Source organism: Stigmatopora nigra, chromosome 1 (genome assembly GCF_051989575.1).
Source record: "Stigmatopora nigra isolate UIUO_SnigA chromosome 1, RoL_Snig_1.1, whole genome shotgun sequence".
Classification (NCBI taxonomy): Eukaryota; Metazoa; Chordata; class Actinopteri; order Syngnathiformes; family Syngnathidae; genus Stigmatopora; species Stigmatopora nigra.
The window spans coordinates 23,892,175-23,909,550 of record NC_135508.1 but is presented as its reverse complement, the minus strand read 5'-3'; the positions used below and the strand labels follow the sequence as shown (position 1 = coordinate 23,909,550).

General features: G+C 40.8%; 1 protein-coding gene across 1 annotated transcript; it reads left to right on the top strand.

Moving 5' to 3' along the window:
* The first annotated feature begins 2,100 nt into the window (after positions 1–2,100).
* syn2a (synapsin IIa) lies at positions 2,101–15,299 on the top strand. The gene is made up of 11 exons (XM_077725161.1): positions 2,101–2,614; positions 10,075–10,132; positions 10,217–10,308; positions 10,405–10,561; positions 10,926–11,015; positions 11,104–11,166; positions 11,254–11,396; positions 11,480–11,554; positions 12,080–12,182; positions 13,341–13,487; positions 13,550–15,299. Exons 1-11 carry the CDS (start codon positions 2,274–2,276, stop codon positions 13,682–13,684), a joined length of 1,404 nt encoding a protein of 467 aa, XP_077581287.1. The 5' UTR covers positions 2,101–2,273; the 3' UTR covers positions 13,685–15,299.
* The last annotated feature ends 2,077 nt before the right edge of the window (positions 15,300–17,376 follow it).

Genomic DNA, 17,376 nt, shown 5'->3' with positions numbered 1-17,376 from the left:
CTCTGGGTACTCTGGTTTCCTCCCACATTCTAAAAACATGCATGGTAGGCTGATTGGACACTCTAAATTGTCCCTAGGTATGGGTGTGACAGCATGGTTGTCCGTCTCCTTGTACCCTGCGATCAGCTGGCCACCAATTCAGGCCCAGAAACAGCTGGGATGTGCTCCAGCACCCCCCGCGACTCCAATGAGGATAAAGCGGTTCAGAAAATGAGATGAGAAAGTGAGAGATGAGACTTACCCTGTAAACTTGCCGAAGGCTATTTGGAGAGGGCTGGCTTTTGTAAAAGAAGGTATATTATTGCCCTCTGGCGGACAAAGACAGGTTTGAGGTCTCCTTATATACATAACGGCTGCGAAGGGGACTTTTTCACCGGCAGACGGCAACCTCGGCCAATTGCTCCCTTTATTTCCCCTTATTAAGTGATAATAAACCGTATAAATCACGTAGGGTACACTTAAAAGTCTGCTACCAGTGAAGGAGACAATCCGAAAGGGTACACTTAAAAGTCTGCTACCAGTGAAGGAGACAATCCGAATTACAGCCTGAATGTGTAAAACGAGAGTTTTTTTTTTTTTTTTTTTTTTTTTTTTTTTTAAGTTTAAAAAAAATATCCCATCTAAAAGTTGTTATGCGGCGTACACAATTTTAAATGAGCAAAAAACCGTATAAAATACGAGGAAAACGTATGAGTTGATAGGTATCCTTTGCGCAGTGACCTGGCTCTACCATCATCAATCCAGTGCAATGCTTGGCATAGGGGTGGTAAACCTATGGCTCGGGAGCCATATGTGGCTTTTTTCTATGAGTGAAGTGTGGTTGGAGTCAGGAAGTGTATTTAATTGGTTCAAAATGTAACCAGACATGAGAGTTACAGTCTATTGTTTTTTTTTTTAAATATTCAAATAAAGTAACTCATAACATTACCAGGTCGCTCTTTTAGATCACATTTTAGGATAATTTATTTGAGTGGTTGACCCAAACCCTTACATTGAAATGATAAATCATAACATTATCATGCATCATAAATCATCATCACTATCATCACTTCACCTGTTTTTAATTTTTCTAATTATTTGTGAGGGTTAAAGTCTATTAATGGTCTTTGTTTTAACATGGGGAGCAAATGTTTAATTCGGATAGCTGTTTAATAAAAGAAAAAGTCTAAAGAAAAATGTGTAAATGCTTGTTGGGGCATATGTTGTATAAAATTATTCAAAATCATATAACAACAGCGTAAAATCATTAAAAAGTTCTAACAAGAGGAGGAGAACGTCAAATCAATCAAAAGCCTTGATTGTCATCATACACAGCTGTGTATAACAAAATTGGTGGTGCTACGCCACAAAGTGCATTTTCCCAGTAAAAAAATAAAAATAAATAAGTAATATAAAAATATGACAAGTCACATCCTCGCAAGGTAAATTATAAAATATTGTACAATCTAAGATATTGCACATTGTTATTGCACACCCCAAAGTTATTGCACAGAAGGGATTGTGTGTCGTGCTAATGCATGTTCGGAGTCCTGATGGCTGTGTGGAAAAAAACAGTTGCATAATTTAATTTGCTGTTGTTTTTCCCTGAAGAATTTCTGTTTAAGAAAATAAAGACATTGTAAACACACTAAAACAGCAAAAAGTAGATCAAGGAGGTTAAAACATATTCCATTTGAAAATGATGAAAACTACATGAGAATGTAAATGTAAATAGCTTAGAATGAACAGTTATTGCATTGGTGTCTCAGTGGACTGCTACGGCACGTGGCAGTGACCAATTGTCCTGCCAGCCATTTTAGATTTTCTGGCTGAGATTTCCACAGATACACATATGTCACACAATAACACAAAGATGTATGAGACATGAAACGGCACATTATACAAAACCCTGCACACTTCCTCTGGAAAACCATTCACCACAGCGGTGTCAAATTAAAAAAAAACATGCCTATTAGGCAGCAGTGTTGGGGGGAGGGGTAGCAAAGAAGAATAGCTTGCAGTAAGTAAGAGGAGGAGTGGAAGATGAGTGGCACAGCCTCAGTATCCTTTGCAATGGATGAGAGAGCTTAGCGTGAGGGGATTGGCTGAGGGAGGGTGAGACGTCATCACCAGTGAGGGGGAGCTCTGAGGATGCTCCAGAAGCTCGGAGAGAGTACGTTGACTTGGAATTTATGCTCAGAGCTCAGGAGTCGTCATCCGTGTGCTAAGAACAGGGAGTCCTCAGCTGAGAGCTTTTCCACAACCCTCCGCTACGCTCACCGCCAGCTCTAGCCATGAATTATTTGCGACGTCGTCTTTCAGACAGTACCTTTATCTCCAACCTACCAAATGGCTACATAACAGACCTTCAGCGGCCTGACACTGCTCAGCCTCCCCCAGCTGCCAGCACCACTCCAGCCAAGTCGCCTACAGCCGGGCCGACGCCTTTAGCCACTTCCCCTGTTCCAGAGAAAAAACCCCAACCAGCTCAATCCACCGGAGCAGGTTTTTTCAGCTCAATCACCAACGTCGTCAAGCAGACAGCTGCCTCAGCAGGGCTAGTAGAGCAAACCTCAGTCACGACACCCAAGAAGTTCAAGATTCTCTTGATCATCGATGAACAGCAGCAAGAGTGGTGAGACAATTGCATTCCTCCATTGAGATGGGATTTATTATGGGTCTCTGTGAGCTTTCTTGATTTTTCAAAATTCTGGAATATTTCTACGGTCTCTGCAGACTGCAGATGCTTTCCTGCTTTATTAGGTGCTAAAACTAATACACATTGAATTCTCATCTCACCACAAATGACATCAAGATTGAGGTACTTTTTGTTTTTAGCATTCGGGTTAATTTCATAGTTGTCTTTTTAAAATGGATGCTCCACAGGTTGCATCAGAGCTTGCAAAGACGAAACACTGCAGTACTGACTGGTACCCCCCTCCCCACATACCCCTTCACACGCAAAAATGGGATTTCCCTCCATACAAATCACATGACCTACTCTGCATTAACATACACAATTCACTGACTACAATGCAGCACTAAGAGCACGAGGTTCCTTTTTGGATTCTTATGTCTGTCTTTTTATTTTTTAAAAGCCCAAATGGAACACATATAAGTCCACATCATACCATATCTCATAAGATGTTCCCTGTATTGTTGAATATGAATTAACACGTTAAGTAATGGGAATCATCTATTTCATATATGTTAAGATGATAGGATATCAGTTTGGTTTAAGTCGTGTGTGCAGTGTCCGCTATGCAGGATGACCATTTGTCTCGAGTATAGCTGGATCAATGTTAATAACATCAAGAGGGATGTCAACCTTGTACATTTGTAAACTACAATCAGGACTATAAATATTGAGACATCAACATAATTGTCATATTTTTGGCTCTATGACCACTGCTATGGTGTTAAAAACAAAACAAGGAAAATGTGCTTTAATTGAGATGCAATATGAGTACGTTTATATTGATTCTACTTAACATCATGAGAATGTGTTCCCAAATTAATTAATTCAACCATTTTCTGAACCTCTTTATCCTCACTTAGGTGGCAAGGGGGTTCTGGAGCCTATCCCAACTGAATTTGGGCCGGAGGCGGGGGACACCCTGAATCAGTGGCCAGCCAATTGCAGGGCACAAGGGGACAGACAACCATTCATGCTCACACTCATACTTAGGGGCAATTTAGAGCGTCTAATCAGCCAATCATGCATGTCTTTGTTACGGGGCAGAAAATCGAAGTACCCAAAGAAATGCCGCGCAGGCTCAGGGAGAACATGCAAAATCCACACAGGTGGACTAACCTGGATTCAAATCCCAGACCATAGAACTGTGAGGCCGACATGCTAACCCAGGGGTGGGCAAACTTTTCGGCCCGGGGGCCACATTGACTTCAAAAATTTGACAGATGGGCCAGGTCAGCACAAGATACGATACATACACAAAACTGCATCTGTTAACAGTACATATGAAACATAAACAAAAAAGGACTAAAGTATTAAGATACTCATCACTCATCATTAAAGTGAAAATTATAAAGTACAAAGTCAAGTAAAAAGGAATGTATTAAGAAATATTAAAATGTAATTTAAAAAAGATAGAGGGGCTGTAAAACACGAAAAACCAATAAAAGTGGACAGAGCTACTGTCACTTGTTTCCGCGTGACGGCGCCATCTTGGGAAAAAAAAAACATTATTTGAACATCGTCGGTGGGCCGGATGTGGACCGCGGGCCGTAGTTTTCCCGCGTCTGTGCTAACCACTCATCCGCCGGGCCGCCTGTGTAGTCAAATAGTTCAACACTAATTGAACAGCTCTTCAAAGTGCAACTGGACCATGGCCCAAAGAATACATACTTTAGCTACCAAAAACGTTTTAAAGGCAAATAAACATTATGCAATAACCAAGTCAATCCCCTGACCTCAATATGATTGAGCATGCATTGCTTTTGAGAAAGAAAAAAAAGAAGAAAAAAAGTATGTGAACTGGCCTAATAAGGAATTTGAAAAAAAATGTACTTTGTATTCTGGTCATATAGCAACAAGATGGAAAGGCAGAACATACAGCTGCTGCTAAATGCATTAGGAAGATGAAATCTATTTTTATTACTGAGTGGCTTGTGTCCTCAGTAATGTTGGCACACTTGTGCAGAGTCATTGTAGTGGCATAAAATAAGACCTGCTCAGACTAGAATCGAATAAAGCAGCAGGATCAACCCTAAGATTCCTTTCAGCTAGATCAGGGTTTTCAAAAGGTTTTATGAAATTAAGTATGTTTAATTGAAAATGCTATAAATTATACATTATGCCACAGTATAGTAATTGTAAATATTAACAGGCGATTCAATATTTGCTGTTTTGGAGCTAGTCACATTGTTCGGAAAAGTACATAACTATTACTTTTGGTTACCAGATCAATTGTTGATCCAATCATTAGCTCAGAATATTCTGCAAGTCATTCATTCATTCATTCGTTTTCTAAAACGCTTTATCCTCACTAGGGCTGCGGCGGGTGCTGGAGCCTATCCCAGTGGGTCAGAGGCGGGGGACACCCTGAATTGGTGGCAAGCCAATCGCAGGTCACAAGGAGACGGACAACCATGCACACTCACACCCATACCTAAAGGCAATTTAGTGTTCAATCAGCCTACAATGCATGTTTTTTTGAAATTAAATGGTTAGCACGTCTGCCTCACGGCTCTGAGGTCATGGGTTCAAATGCAGTTTGGTCCACCTGGCCGGTCACTGATACAGGGTGTCCCCCGCCTGTGGCCTGAAGTCAACTGGGATAGGTTCCAGCACCTCGCACAACCCTAGTGAGGATAAAGCGGTTCAGGAACAAATGAATGAATACTAGCCTTTAAACAAATCCCTTCATTTGATTCTCTGTAATATTAAACATACTCATTAAATCACAACAATATGTTATTATTATTTTTAATGATGGCTTTGTTGTGGGCAGGTACGGGCTCAATTACCACTGGTGGCAGTAGGATTGGGAGTGCGGATCGCCGTTTCTCTCTGTGTGTCCTACAACTGACTGGCGACCAGTCTAGGGTGTTGTCTGCCTTTCGACCAAAGATTTAGTTTAGTTTAAGAAGAGGTTTAATACATCTTTTCCAAAGTTTCAATAATAATGATCGGACATAGGCTTTGTCATCATCATTGACTCGACAAAGCCTAATTGACATCATACCCAGATAACTGCGTATGACGAAATTGGTAGTCCTCCACAAGGTGCGCTTTCCCAGCAAAAGGCTCAAATAAGTGAAAATTTCAGACACATTGGCATTCTTCCATGATGGATACATGGCATCACGCCCCGAGCGCAACCAAATCCCGGTGATTGCAGAAAAAGTTTGCCTCGCTGATGCCAACAAAGAAAAAAAAACGGATTACTTACCTCTCACTGTCTCCTCACTTACCTTCAGTAAGCCAGTAAGAGGCAGATCACCGCTCAACATCCTTCATGTTACCTCACCCCAAAGTTATTATACAGAAGGGATTGTGTGTCGTCGGGAAAAAAATATACGTAAGCCTATTTTTTCCGTAATTTGTGAGACCTGTAGCGTCTGCCAGAAGGCTTCAGCTGGAACAGGGTTGTGACCAAGGTGGTATGAGTCCCCGACAATGTTCCCGGCTCTGCTGAGGTAACGAAGGCTGGCAATGTCTTCCAGTGAGGGCAGAGAGCAGCCGGCGATCTTCTGGGCAGTGTTAATCACTCTCTGCATGGCCTTTTTGTCTGCTGCCGTGTTTCAAGTGTACCACACTGTAATGCAGTATGCCAAGATGCTCTACACAGTGGCTCTATAGAAGGAACCAGAATCTTAGTGTCTAAGTTGTTCCTCCTTAGTACCCTGAAGAAATGGTCGTGTCTGGGCCTTCTTCACTACTGACGTGGTGTTTGTAGACCAGGAGAGCTCATCCGTGACGTGGACACTCAGGAATTTAAAGGACTGGACCCTGTTTACACATACTCCATTTATGAGGTGTGGGGCCAGATCTGTGCCGTGTTTGCGAAAGTCCACGATTATTTCTTTAGTTTTTGAGGTGTTCAGTGTCAGGTTGTTCACCGAGCACCACGAAGAGTTTGTTGACCTCATCTTTGTAGGCCGACTCATGCCCTCCTGAGATGAGTCCAACCACAGTGGTGTCATCGGCAAATTTGATGATGGTGTCAGGAGCGGCTCGTTTGTCCCTCCTGGCCTGACTTCATTTCATAGCAGCAGTGGTCAATTCCTTGATTATGTCACTGATGAAATATTTAAGTGCGACAGAAGTGTTAGTCACTGTCGGATCGACTGCGCACGTCCATGACGTAACCTCCTGCGCGTCACGCCGTGACATAGCATACGGCGTTACATTGTATAATTCTCCTTTCTTCGGTTCTGTTACTTTTGGGATATTCAAGCCCTTGTTGTTTTGTAAACTTTGTTTGAGTTATTAAAAGCTACCAGCATAAGATCAGCCCTTCCCGTTTCTTCCTACGTTCCCGCGAATGGGTTTAACTTCCCCCGGTTGCGCCACGCTAACACGACGCGACCGTAACAGATGGAGTTAGACTGGTGGGTTGGTGTACAGACGTATGTGTACAGGGAGTACAGAAGATGGCTCAGTGCACAGCTTTGAGGGTAGCCAGTGCTCAGTCTAATGGAGGAAGAGAGGTGGGGACCAAGTCTAACATTTTGTGGTCGGTTGGTTATGAAGTTCTATATCTTCATAGAGTTTGTCAGCCAGCATATCCGGTATTATACTGTTGAAGGCTGAGGTATAGTCAATGAAAAGCATCCTCGCGTAATTCCCATAGTGTTCCAGGTGGCTCAGTGCTGTGTGTAGAGCTATGGCGATAGCGTCCTCAGTGGACCTGTTTGCTCTATAAGCAAACTGGTGAGGGTCAACTGAGGGAGGGATTGTATTCCTGATATGGCGGGCGACTAACTTTTCAAAGCACCTCATGATCACAGGCGTGAGTGCAACAGGCCTATAGTCATTCAGGCCGTCAATGGTTGGCTTTTTAAGGACAGAGATAATGGTGGAAGATTTCAGGCAGAATGGAATGATGGATTGTTGCAGGGAACAATTGAGAATTTTTGTGAAAACACCAGCCAGCTGGTCAGCACAGGCTTTGAGCACCTTCGCAGGTACTCCGACGGGTCCAGCAGCCTTCCTGGTGTTCACAGACCGCATTACAAGTCTCACTTCATGTTCCTGAAATTTCAGTGTACTGCTGCAGGATGATGCTGGGGGTGTTGAGACTGGGTCTGATTTGTCAGTCTCAAAGCGGGCAAAGAAACGGTTCAGTTCCTCAGCTATTGAAGCATCTGCGTTAACAGACACATTATTGTAATTGGTAATATGTCGTTTTCCCTAGCACATATTCTTTGGGTTATTTCCCGTGAAGTGCTCCTCAATTTTCCTTGTATATGCTGCCTTGGCCTTTTTAATGCCACTCTCCAGTTCTGCTCTGGCAGCGCTGTAGTGTACCTTGTCCCCTGACCTGAAGGCGGTGTTACGGCATTTGATGAGTGCCTTTGTCTCATTGGTCATCCAGGGTTTTTGGTTAGGAAAAACCTGTATCCGTTCATTAACAGTGACGTTGTCCGTGCAGTTTTTGATGTAGGAAAGTACAGTGTCCGTGTCGTCCTGGAGGTTGTGGTGTTCAAAAAGTTCCCAGTTGGTGGGGGAAAAACAGTCCTGCAGCTGAAAAAGGGCGTCCTCGGGCCAAGTTTTTATTATCTTTATTTGTGACCTTGTTAGCCTCCGGAGTGGAGTGTATGCGAGGGTGAGGGACAGCCAGGTGACAGAGGGATGTGGCTCCATAAGCATGTTTGATATTAGAATAAACATGAGGTTTCTCCTCTGGTCTGACACTTCACATACTTGATAAACTTAGGCAGAACAGTCTTTAAACACGCTTTCTTGAAGTCAGGGTAAGGAGGCTATGTGCCGTGCTAATGTTAGCATCTGGTGGTATGTAGACAGCCATTATAATGACAACCGTTACCTTCTTAGGTAGATAGAAGGACCTGCACCGTACCGCCCTCTAAATCCGGGGAGCAGTGAGTTTTAATGATCCTACTGTTGCAACACCATTCATTGTGTGTGAACACGCAAAATCCCCCTATTTTGCTTTTCCCTGTTAATTCTTCCGAACAATCATTTCGGAATAGCGTCCGGTTAGCTAGCGATACCGCGGCGTCAGGGATTTACGGGTGTAGCCATATTGAGAATAATGTTGCAGATCCTGACAAAGCTGTTGGTAGCAATCTGAAGTTCCAAATCATCCATTTTGTGGGTGATGGATCTGGCGTTGGTCAAAAAGATACCCGGAAGCGGTGCTCGGTGTGGTTGCTTCCTTAGCCTAGCAGTTAGGCCCGCCCGCCATCCGCGCTTTTGCTTTCTCTCCCTTTGCCGCCTCCGTCTTTCTCTGAGTGGGCTGACTATCCATGGAGATCCCGGTGGGCTCGAGATGTCCTCGGGATATTGTAGGTCCGTTGGTAAGCTGAAGAAAGTAAGAAGTAAATCTAACATTTGCCATTTTGATTTACAATCATTGTTTTTTTCTTCACTAATTGGATTCACTGTTGTTTCCAGAGTAGTTGCAATGCTGCAGTCATACATGTATTGTGTGTCAACCAGAGATGTCTAGATGTGAGGTGTGAGTCTGCCACAATAAAGAGAATGATAGGAACCACTTTGACTGTATGTGAATGGAGTCAACTATGAACAAGCCATAAGATTGATTGTATTCTCATTCAAAATAACTGGATTGCAAGTGTGCTCAAAACTTGTGGCTTTAACCTCTTTAAAATGAATATCACCCAATATGCCCTCTTGAATAACCCCTTTGGCTCCATGATGCATTCGCCCTATGATTTTGTGTTTTGGAAACACTGACTGTCTCATTCATTTCATTCCCTATATCCCAAAGCTTTGAATTCACCCAGAATGTATCCTTTTTTAAAATACGTTTTCACTCACTGTCTAGAAAATCCATCTGCAATTAGTTTTTCAGTTACTTATTGAGCACTACTGTCACAATACATTTTCAGGAAAGCAAGGCGCATTGCAGGAGATAGTGAACGTTGCCAGAAAAGGTTTTCTAATGCATGCAATGGATCAGAATTTCATCCTATTCATTAAGATAGACAATTCGGGAAAATCTCACCCACATCAGAAGTGCATTAAATACGAATATTTTCTTTTAGTCATGTCAATGTACTGTACATTGTAAGACAAGAGCCTCTTGTATTGTCAGCGGATCAATGCCACATAAAAGCCAAAGATACATTCTTTCCTCATGAGTCTTCATATATTGATGTATTCTGATCTGTATGTACACCCAAATTCCTAAAGATTTTTTAACTAAATACAGTCATCCAACACACAAATTCTGAAAGATAAAGCACTTGTTGAAGTTACATAACAGTCCACAGTAGGAATATGGCTAGAGAACATGTATAGCTTTCTAGAAAATGATGAACAGCTTCTACATACGTATACCGACATGAGACGTAAAAAAAAAAGTCATAATACTCAATTCACTCGAAGTAAATTGCTGTTTTTCCTCATTCTTTGCCACTCAGGACAAAGTTATTCCGAGGGAAGAAAATACATGGAGATTATGAAATCAAAGTGGAGCAGGTCAGGTTATGTATATCAATTTTAAGGGTTCCTGTTGTTGAGAAGTGGTCTTCAATTATCAATGCAATCGTATTTATTCTTCAGGCGGAGTTTAGTGAGATCAACGTCATGGCCCAAGCCAATGGAACATGCAGTGTTACGATGCAGGTTTACAGAAATGGCACTAAGCTTGTCAGGTAACTGATTTAGGTGCCGAAATACACTGCGATTACTTTATTTTGTTAGTGTTTACAACTTGTCATCACAAACATCTTTCTCATTTTTTATTTTAGGTCTTTTAAGCCAGACTTTGTGCTTATTCGCCAGCATGCTTTCAGCATGATCCAGAATGAAGATTTCCGCAACCTCATAATTGGTCTGCAGTACGGGGGTGTTCCAAGCATTAACTCATTGGAGTCCATCTACAACCTATGTGACAAGCCCTGGGCGGTAAGGCCAACAGCACAAAAGCATGATATTATCATATAAGAGCAGCAGTAAAATCATGATGTACAGCAATCCCTCGATTATAACAGTCAATGTAGACCAGACATGGTTGCAATAAACGAAAAAACGCAAAGCAGGGTCACCCCTATTTGAAAAATATATTTTGGACAGGGAAATGGGTTCCGCTCGCGAATTTCAGCGTGGATTATACATTTTTATGAATTTAGAAAAAAAAATATCAACAAAAAAAATTTCCCCCAAGAAAAAAAACGCAATGTAGTGAAGCCGCGATAATCTAGGGATTACTGTACTTGGCAGTCATTTGTTTCATTTTAAATATCCATTCTATGTACTTCTCTGTATCTAGTTCGCCCAACTTATCAACACATTCAGGAAGCTGGGCGCTGATAAGTTTCCACTGATTGAGCAAACGTTTTATCCAAACTACAAGGAGATGGTGAAATGGGCATTCAATTTTCTTTTCTATAATTAAGATGTAACAGTGACATTTTCTTATGTGATTTTGCAACTTTCATACCTTCTAGGCCAGCATGCCATCCTTTCCTGTAGTTGTCAAGATTGGACATGCGCACTCTGGCATCGGAAAGGTTTGGGGGTCATAATTTTAAGATGTTACCTTACTTTTGCTTTTATTTTAAGGAACCACTAAATAAAGTTGCATTTGGTTTTTTTAGGTGAAGGTTGAAACACACAGTAAGTTCCAGGACATAGCCAGTGTTGTGGCACTCACCCAGACATACACCACCACTGAGCCTCTCATTGAGTCCAAGTATGATATCAGAATCCAGAAGATTGGAGTAGACTACAAAGCCTACATGTCAGTTTGATTACATTCATCTATGGCTGAAATTAAATGAAGGGTACAGGAATTGTTCTAATGTTTAGGCCTTTACATCCTAGGAGAACATCTATGTCAGGCAACTGGAAAACCAACACTGGCTCGGCAATGCTGGAACAAGTGGCTATGACTGAAAGGTAGGTGATTGGGAAATTATGCAAACTTTTATAATGATAATATATTTTCTAACTCATAAAAAAATGAAGCGGGCGGCCCGGCAGATGAGTGGTTAGTGAATCGGCCTGACAGTGGGGGACCTGGGTTCAAATCCAGGACGCTTCACCTGTGGTGTGGAGTTTGCATGTAATCCCCAGGGCTGCGTGGGTTTTCTCCAGGTACTCCGGTTTCCTCCCGTATTCTGAAGTCATGCATGGTAAGGTGATTGGACACTTTAAATTGCCCTTAAGTATGAGTGTGGGCGTGAATGGTTGTATGTCTCCTTGTGCCCTGCGTTTGGCTGGCCACAAATTCAGTGTCCCCCGCCTCTGTCCCAAAGTCAGCTGGGATAGGCTCCATCATCCATCGTGACCCTAGTTAGGATAAAGTGGTTCAGCAAATGTGATGAGATGAGATGAGATGAGAAAATGAAGCTAAAGTATGATCAATAGCCCTGCCTTCAAATGTTGTGAAGTCTTCAGTGGCATCTTCTTCACTCTTTTCAGATACAAGCTGTGGGTTGACACTTGCTCAGAGATTTTTGGAGGTCTGGATATTTGCGCTGTCAAGGCCATTCATGGGAAAGATGGGAAAGATTACATCACAGAGGTAGGAATCTCACACTTGACAACAAATTATGGGTATAGAAAACAAATTAACACATTCATCAACCACTGAACACAAAAACATTCATTTCAAACATGGGGTACCACACCCAAATTACACAACACATTTAATTGGCTATCTTTAAAAATGAACCAACTCCAAACTGGCAATGAGGAAGCATATTGTCTATCAAGATATTTAAAACAGTTTCATCACTAATGTCATTGTCATAGGACACGAAATTGATTCTTTAAACAATTATTTGTCAACCATGATTTGAATCAAGCGCCTTTGATTGATTACAATAGTATACAACAATATGTATATATTTAAGTTACATTTCAACTAACACAATAAAAAAGTTTGGAGAATTTAGTTGATGAAACATTTCAAACATTAAAATTAAAAGCGTTATTTCACCAAATAGCATTTCAATTTCAATTCATTTGTGCCTAACAAATTCATATACTGTTTCAAATCAATTGTTACACCCAAAAATTTGACACCGTTTATCCTCAATCGGGTCTCAGGGGTGCTGGAGCCTACCCAGACTTAGTACCGTGAGACAAATCGGGTAAACACCCCACCACCAGGTCCTAGAAGCCGTTTCGTAAGAATAATGAAGCAGAACTTTCTAGATTTGATAACTAATGCAATTCAGTGCGCCGGGAACCTTTTTGACAGAATGAAAGATAAAGAATTCATATTTTCTAATGTTATTTCTTGAGAGCCATTCTCAGAATTAAAAACTAAAAATATATATGACAGTATTTTTTTGTCATTTCACAATTTTTAAAGTACAAAAAGTACTGAATTATTTTGATAATTGTTATGCTGTTGTTAATAAATCAGGAGCAATGATATCATGCATGCAGAAGAGTAATTAAAACACATTATGATTGAAGTGGTGGTAGAAGTAGTGCCAAGGCCACAGTGACGCTACTATTAGTGCGTTTGGGACTCAGCTCTCTCCCCGGTGATTTACATATTTTACCTCACAGGTTGGTGGAGAGCCATATGCACTCATAGATATATACATATAAATATGGCTCCCGGGCCATAGGTTTCCTAGCCCTGAATTATACTGACCAATCTGCATGATGTAATACCTGTTGTGTGCACAAACTGCACTCTCTTCTCTTTCATATCAATGTGATGCAGGTGGTAGGCTCATCCATGCCATTGGTTGGGGAGCACCAAGCCGAGGACAGGCAGCTCATTTCTGACATGGTGCTGGCTAAAATTAATCTGATTGCAGAGAAGGAAGCAAACACACCCCAAAAACCCACAACCGTGCAACCATTGCAGGTAAACACCAGTTATATGCAGTATAATTTCCTGTAATGACACCATGTTTTTGTTCTTATCAGGGTATGGGCCAGAAAGGGGAAAAGATAGGCGAGAATGGGAAAAATGGTAGCGGCCACCCTCCTCAAGGTTGTCTTCAGTACATCCTTGACTGCAACGGCGTGGCTGTGGGACCGAAACCTGTCCAGGCTAACTGAAGAAGAAAGAAACAGGTCTCAGACTCAATGGTGTACCTAAAGATGAACACAAGTGTGTGGAAATGACGATAGCTAGGATTTCAATTGAAAGACCAGGTGCTCAGTTTACTGAAGCTGACTACGCCCTGGACTGTGTAAAAATTTAACTCTATGCAGAGTGCCATGTACTGTCTTCTTGTTGATTTGTGTGCTTGTATCAGTCACATGTTCAGTAGCTGTGGATTTTCTTTAGAGCTGCTGTGGATGACGTAAGAAGCAGATTGTGCCTATTCTGAGTTTAGTGCCGCTCTGTGCGACTTGTTTGACCAGCTGTGAGCCTTTTTACTTCCACCTTTTCTGTTTTATACTTGGCTGTGTATTTTTCAATAGTGTTCAAACTGTGGAGTGCAGTCCTTAATATGTCTACTGTACCTGGGTGTGTATGCTTCGGTGATTATTTTCATACATATGATATATATATTATATATTTATTTTTGTTTTGCATGACTGACACTGAAGAGGGATGTAAATGTTTCCTGTAATACATGCATTGAAAATTTGTCATAACCAAAACATACGTGTTCATTACTAATGATCCAGAGAGTGATCTCCGTCATATACTGTATATTGACACTTGCATGGTTTTTTTCTTGTCGGAAATACTGATTTAGTCCAAATGTGTAATTAAAAGTCTAACATCAGAATATTTTATGAAAGATGCTGTGCAGCCATTGTTGACCACATTTTAAATATATTTTTATGATTTTAACCAAAGATACAGATATTAGAATCCTAATTTATATGACCCATGCCATAAATATATCTACAATCTTCCATTTAATCCTGAAGTTCATAACAACAACACTCCTGATAATAACAACGTTTGTACCAAATCACCGGTCAGGGAACTAATGCTATATTGAATACATGTTGCCTATCTTAGTAGACTACATCCAAAGGAAAATATATCCCATCTTTGACTAGACTATGGGGACCAATGAATGGTGTTGCTATGACAACAGTGCAAGTGCTCAGCGTTAGCATCAACTTGTTCCAGCTCAGTCTGGCACGGTACTTCCGAAGAGTGGATAGAAAGGTGTTATTTTTTATCACTACATAATTCATTTGAAATCAGCTCTTCCATTGTGATTCAAATTGCAACATGCATCTTTACCCGTGACCCATTCTGTTTGACGCTAAATGGTCATACCACCAAAATAGCAAACCAAAACATCTGTAAAAAATTATTTGCACACAATACAATGTGTAAAGGAAATCTACTTTGCAAACTCCATGTGCAGTTGTTTTCCAAGTTGTATCAAGTGTATCTGTTAGTGTATCCTTGTACAAGCCATGCCTGAGGCTTTATGGATGTGCCGTACTGTTTACTAGGAAATATGCCATGACATTAATTTCTAAGGAAGTTCACACTACTGTAACAAGAGTGTTAAGCGTAGATATTTTTGCCTTGGATGTTCTGATACAACCTGTTCTGCGCTATAATTATTAATGGTCACACTAGTAGGTGAATTTATGTACGACTGTTTAAACCTTGAATAGAATACAGTATGTCGTGGAAAGATCAATGAAGGTCAATGCCCTCTGTCAATGGCAATAAAGCTTCCTTTGCAATATACACTTGGCCTTAGTGTCCTTGGCTGATGTGAAACGGCATAATAGGAAAACCTAAATTGATTATAATTTATACACTTGTCCACATGACTGAAATTAGACTTGGAGCCAGTGTTTTCTTTAGGGGAAAAGTGTGTAATACTATTGATTGAGTACCAGTCCATAACAGGGTAGTAGGAAAATGATAACGTAAGGTCTTATTCTTCCTATAAGGTAAAGTATAGCCTGAAGAGTTTACATTAAAAAAAAGATCCTGTCAGCCATGTACAGTATTATTGACAATTGAGCTGTTTGGAGGGGGAAAAAATCTTTTTCTGAACCGCTTTATCCTCACTAGGGTCACAGGGGTGCTGGAGCATATCCCTGCTGACTCTGGGCCAGAGGCGGGGGACACCTTGAATTGGTGGCTAGCCAATCGCAGGGCACAAGTAGACATCCAACCATTTGTGCTCCGACTAATAGTGGCATTTTTAGAGTGTCCAATCAGCCTACCATACATGTATTTGCAATGTGAGAGGAAACCAGAGTACCCAGAGAAAATCCACACAGGCCCAGGGAGAACACTGCAAAGGTGGACCGACCTGGATTTGAACCCAGATATCCCATTGTGAGCCCAACGCACTAACCACTCACCACTCGGGCAGCCCTAGAAACAGAATAGAATAGTAAAAAAAAAACAGCTGAGACTTAAATCAAAAGGTATGAAATATGTTTAGAAAATGGAATGTTATCTTTAACACATGATTAATGCTTCGCATAGCACCCAAACCTTTGCACAGAACGCGGTATATTATATACCTTAATAGTTTGTGATGGTGGATTATTTTCACACTATATATTCTCAATAAAACACAGGCAATAATTAGATTATGATCCGCATTAATCATCTAGCAATACATTCTAGAGTTGACATTTTAAACCAACAATTATTTTATTTTTCTTGTACTGGAATCCCCCTGGGTAATTATAATTTGTGTCATGTTTTTCAGACGAAAGAAACGATTTTAAACACGGCAATGCACTTTTCTCAATGAAAAGGCTCAAAAGTGTTCTAACTACAGTCTAGTTTATTGCAGATCACATGGACCAGCTGTCAATCACTGCGAATGATCCAATAACACGTTAAATTGGTCTGACCATTAATTGAAATTGGCAGCAAGCACTTCCTGTGTTAGGGAGTCGTGTATTAGTGACTTAAATACATTCAGCAGCCTTTGGAAAAATATAGAAACTTGCTGCCACCTGCTGGTAAAAGACAAACAAAATGAACTTTATCAGCCTGCTTACATAGTGAAGCTCAATAAAATGGCTGTATAATAGTCGTTCTACCGTTCAATAAGGTACTGTCAAATCTTTAAAATCACATCATGTTGAAGTTCCCAAGAATCTGATGACCAATCGGCCTGGTGGTCAAGTAATCCCCCTAGAGCTTGAACAGTGAAAATAGCAAACAGAAATATTGGGTGTCACCAAATCATCTAAATAGCATTCTAGTTTTTCTACAGCACTAGAGTAGTTTTTTTTTATGTGCATTTGTATTCAATCACTGTACAGCAACAATATTTGCTACACAAAGCTATTTTTTAAGTATGGTGTGTAAAGATTGTCAAAAGTAAAGACACTGAAATGTCCAGGATACAATCACAGATATACTTACCATAAGCCATGAGCATCTGCAATCTCTGATCGTGTTGCATTAGTGAGTTATGAAAGCCACACCAAGTCTAACATTTTTCTTTATGGCTATTAAACGTGGCTCGTCAATGTGAAGAAATTGAACATAACTAAAACGGCAGACGGTGTGGCTGTGGGCCAGTTAGTTAGACCACACAAACTAGAATGACATCAGGCAGTGCCTTTAAGTAAACAAGGTTCAAATTAGATCACCATTAGATTTGAGCTAAAAACAGTTTAAGTCAGAGGATGACATCTATTTCCAAAAATACAATAACCCTACCATCAAAAAGGATAGATTCACACCTTAATGGTTACTCAACAGCACTGTCATCAGTATGTCACCACAAATTGATTTATCAGGTGCTTTATAAAATTTTGATCAACTGGAGCCAATCAGATCTTAA

Bases quoted from the DNA above. Each gene is read 5' to 3' on its own strand.
- syn2a (XM_077725161.1), top strand. From the start codon at position 2,274: ATGAATTATTTGCGACGTCGTCTTTCAGACAGTACCTTTATCTCCAAC. The intron at 2,615-10,074 runs GTGAGACAATTG...TTTGCCACTCAG, and splicing joins GATGAACAGCAGCAAGAGTG to GACAAAGTTATTCCGAGGGA. The intron at 13,488-13,549 runs GTAAACACCAGT...TGTTCTTATCAG, and splicing joins CAACCGTGCAACCATTGCAG to GGTATGGGCCAGAAAGGGGA.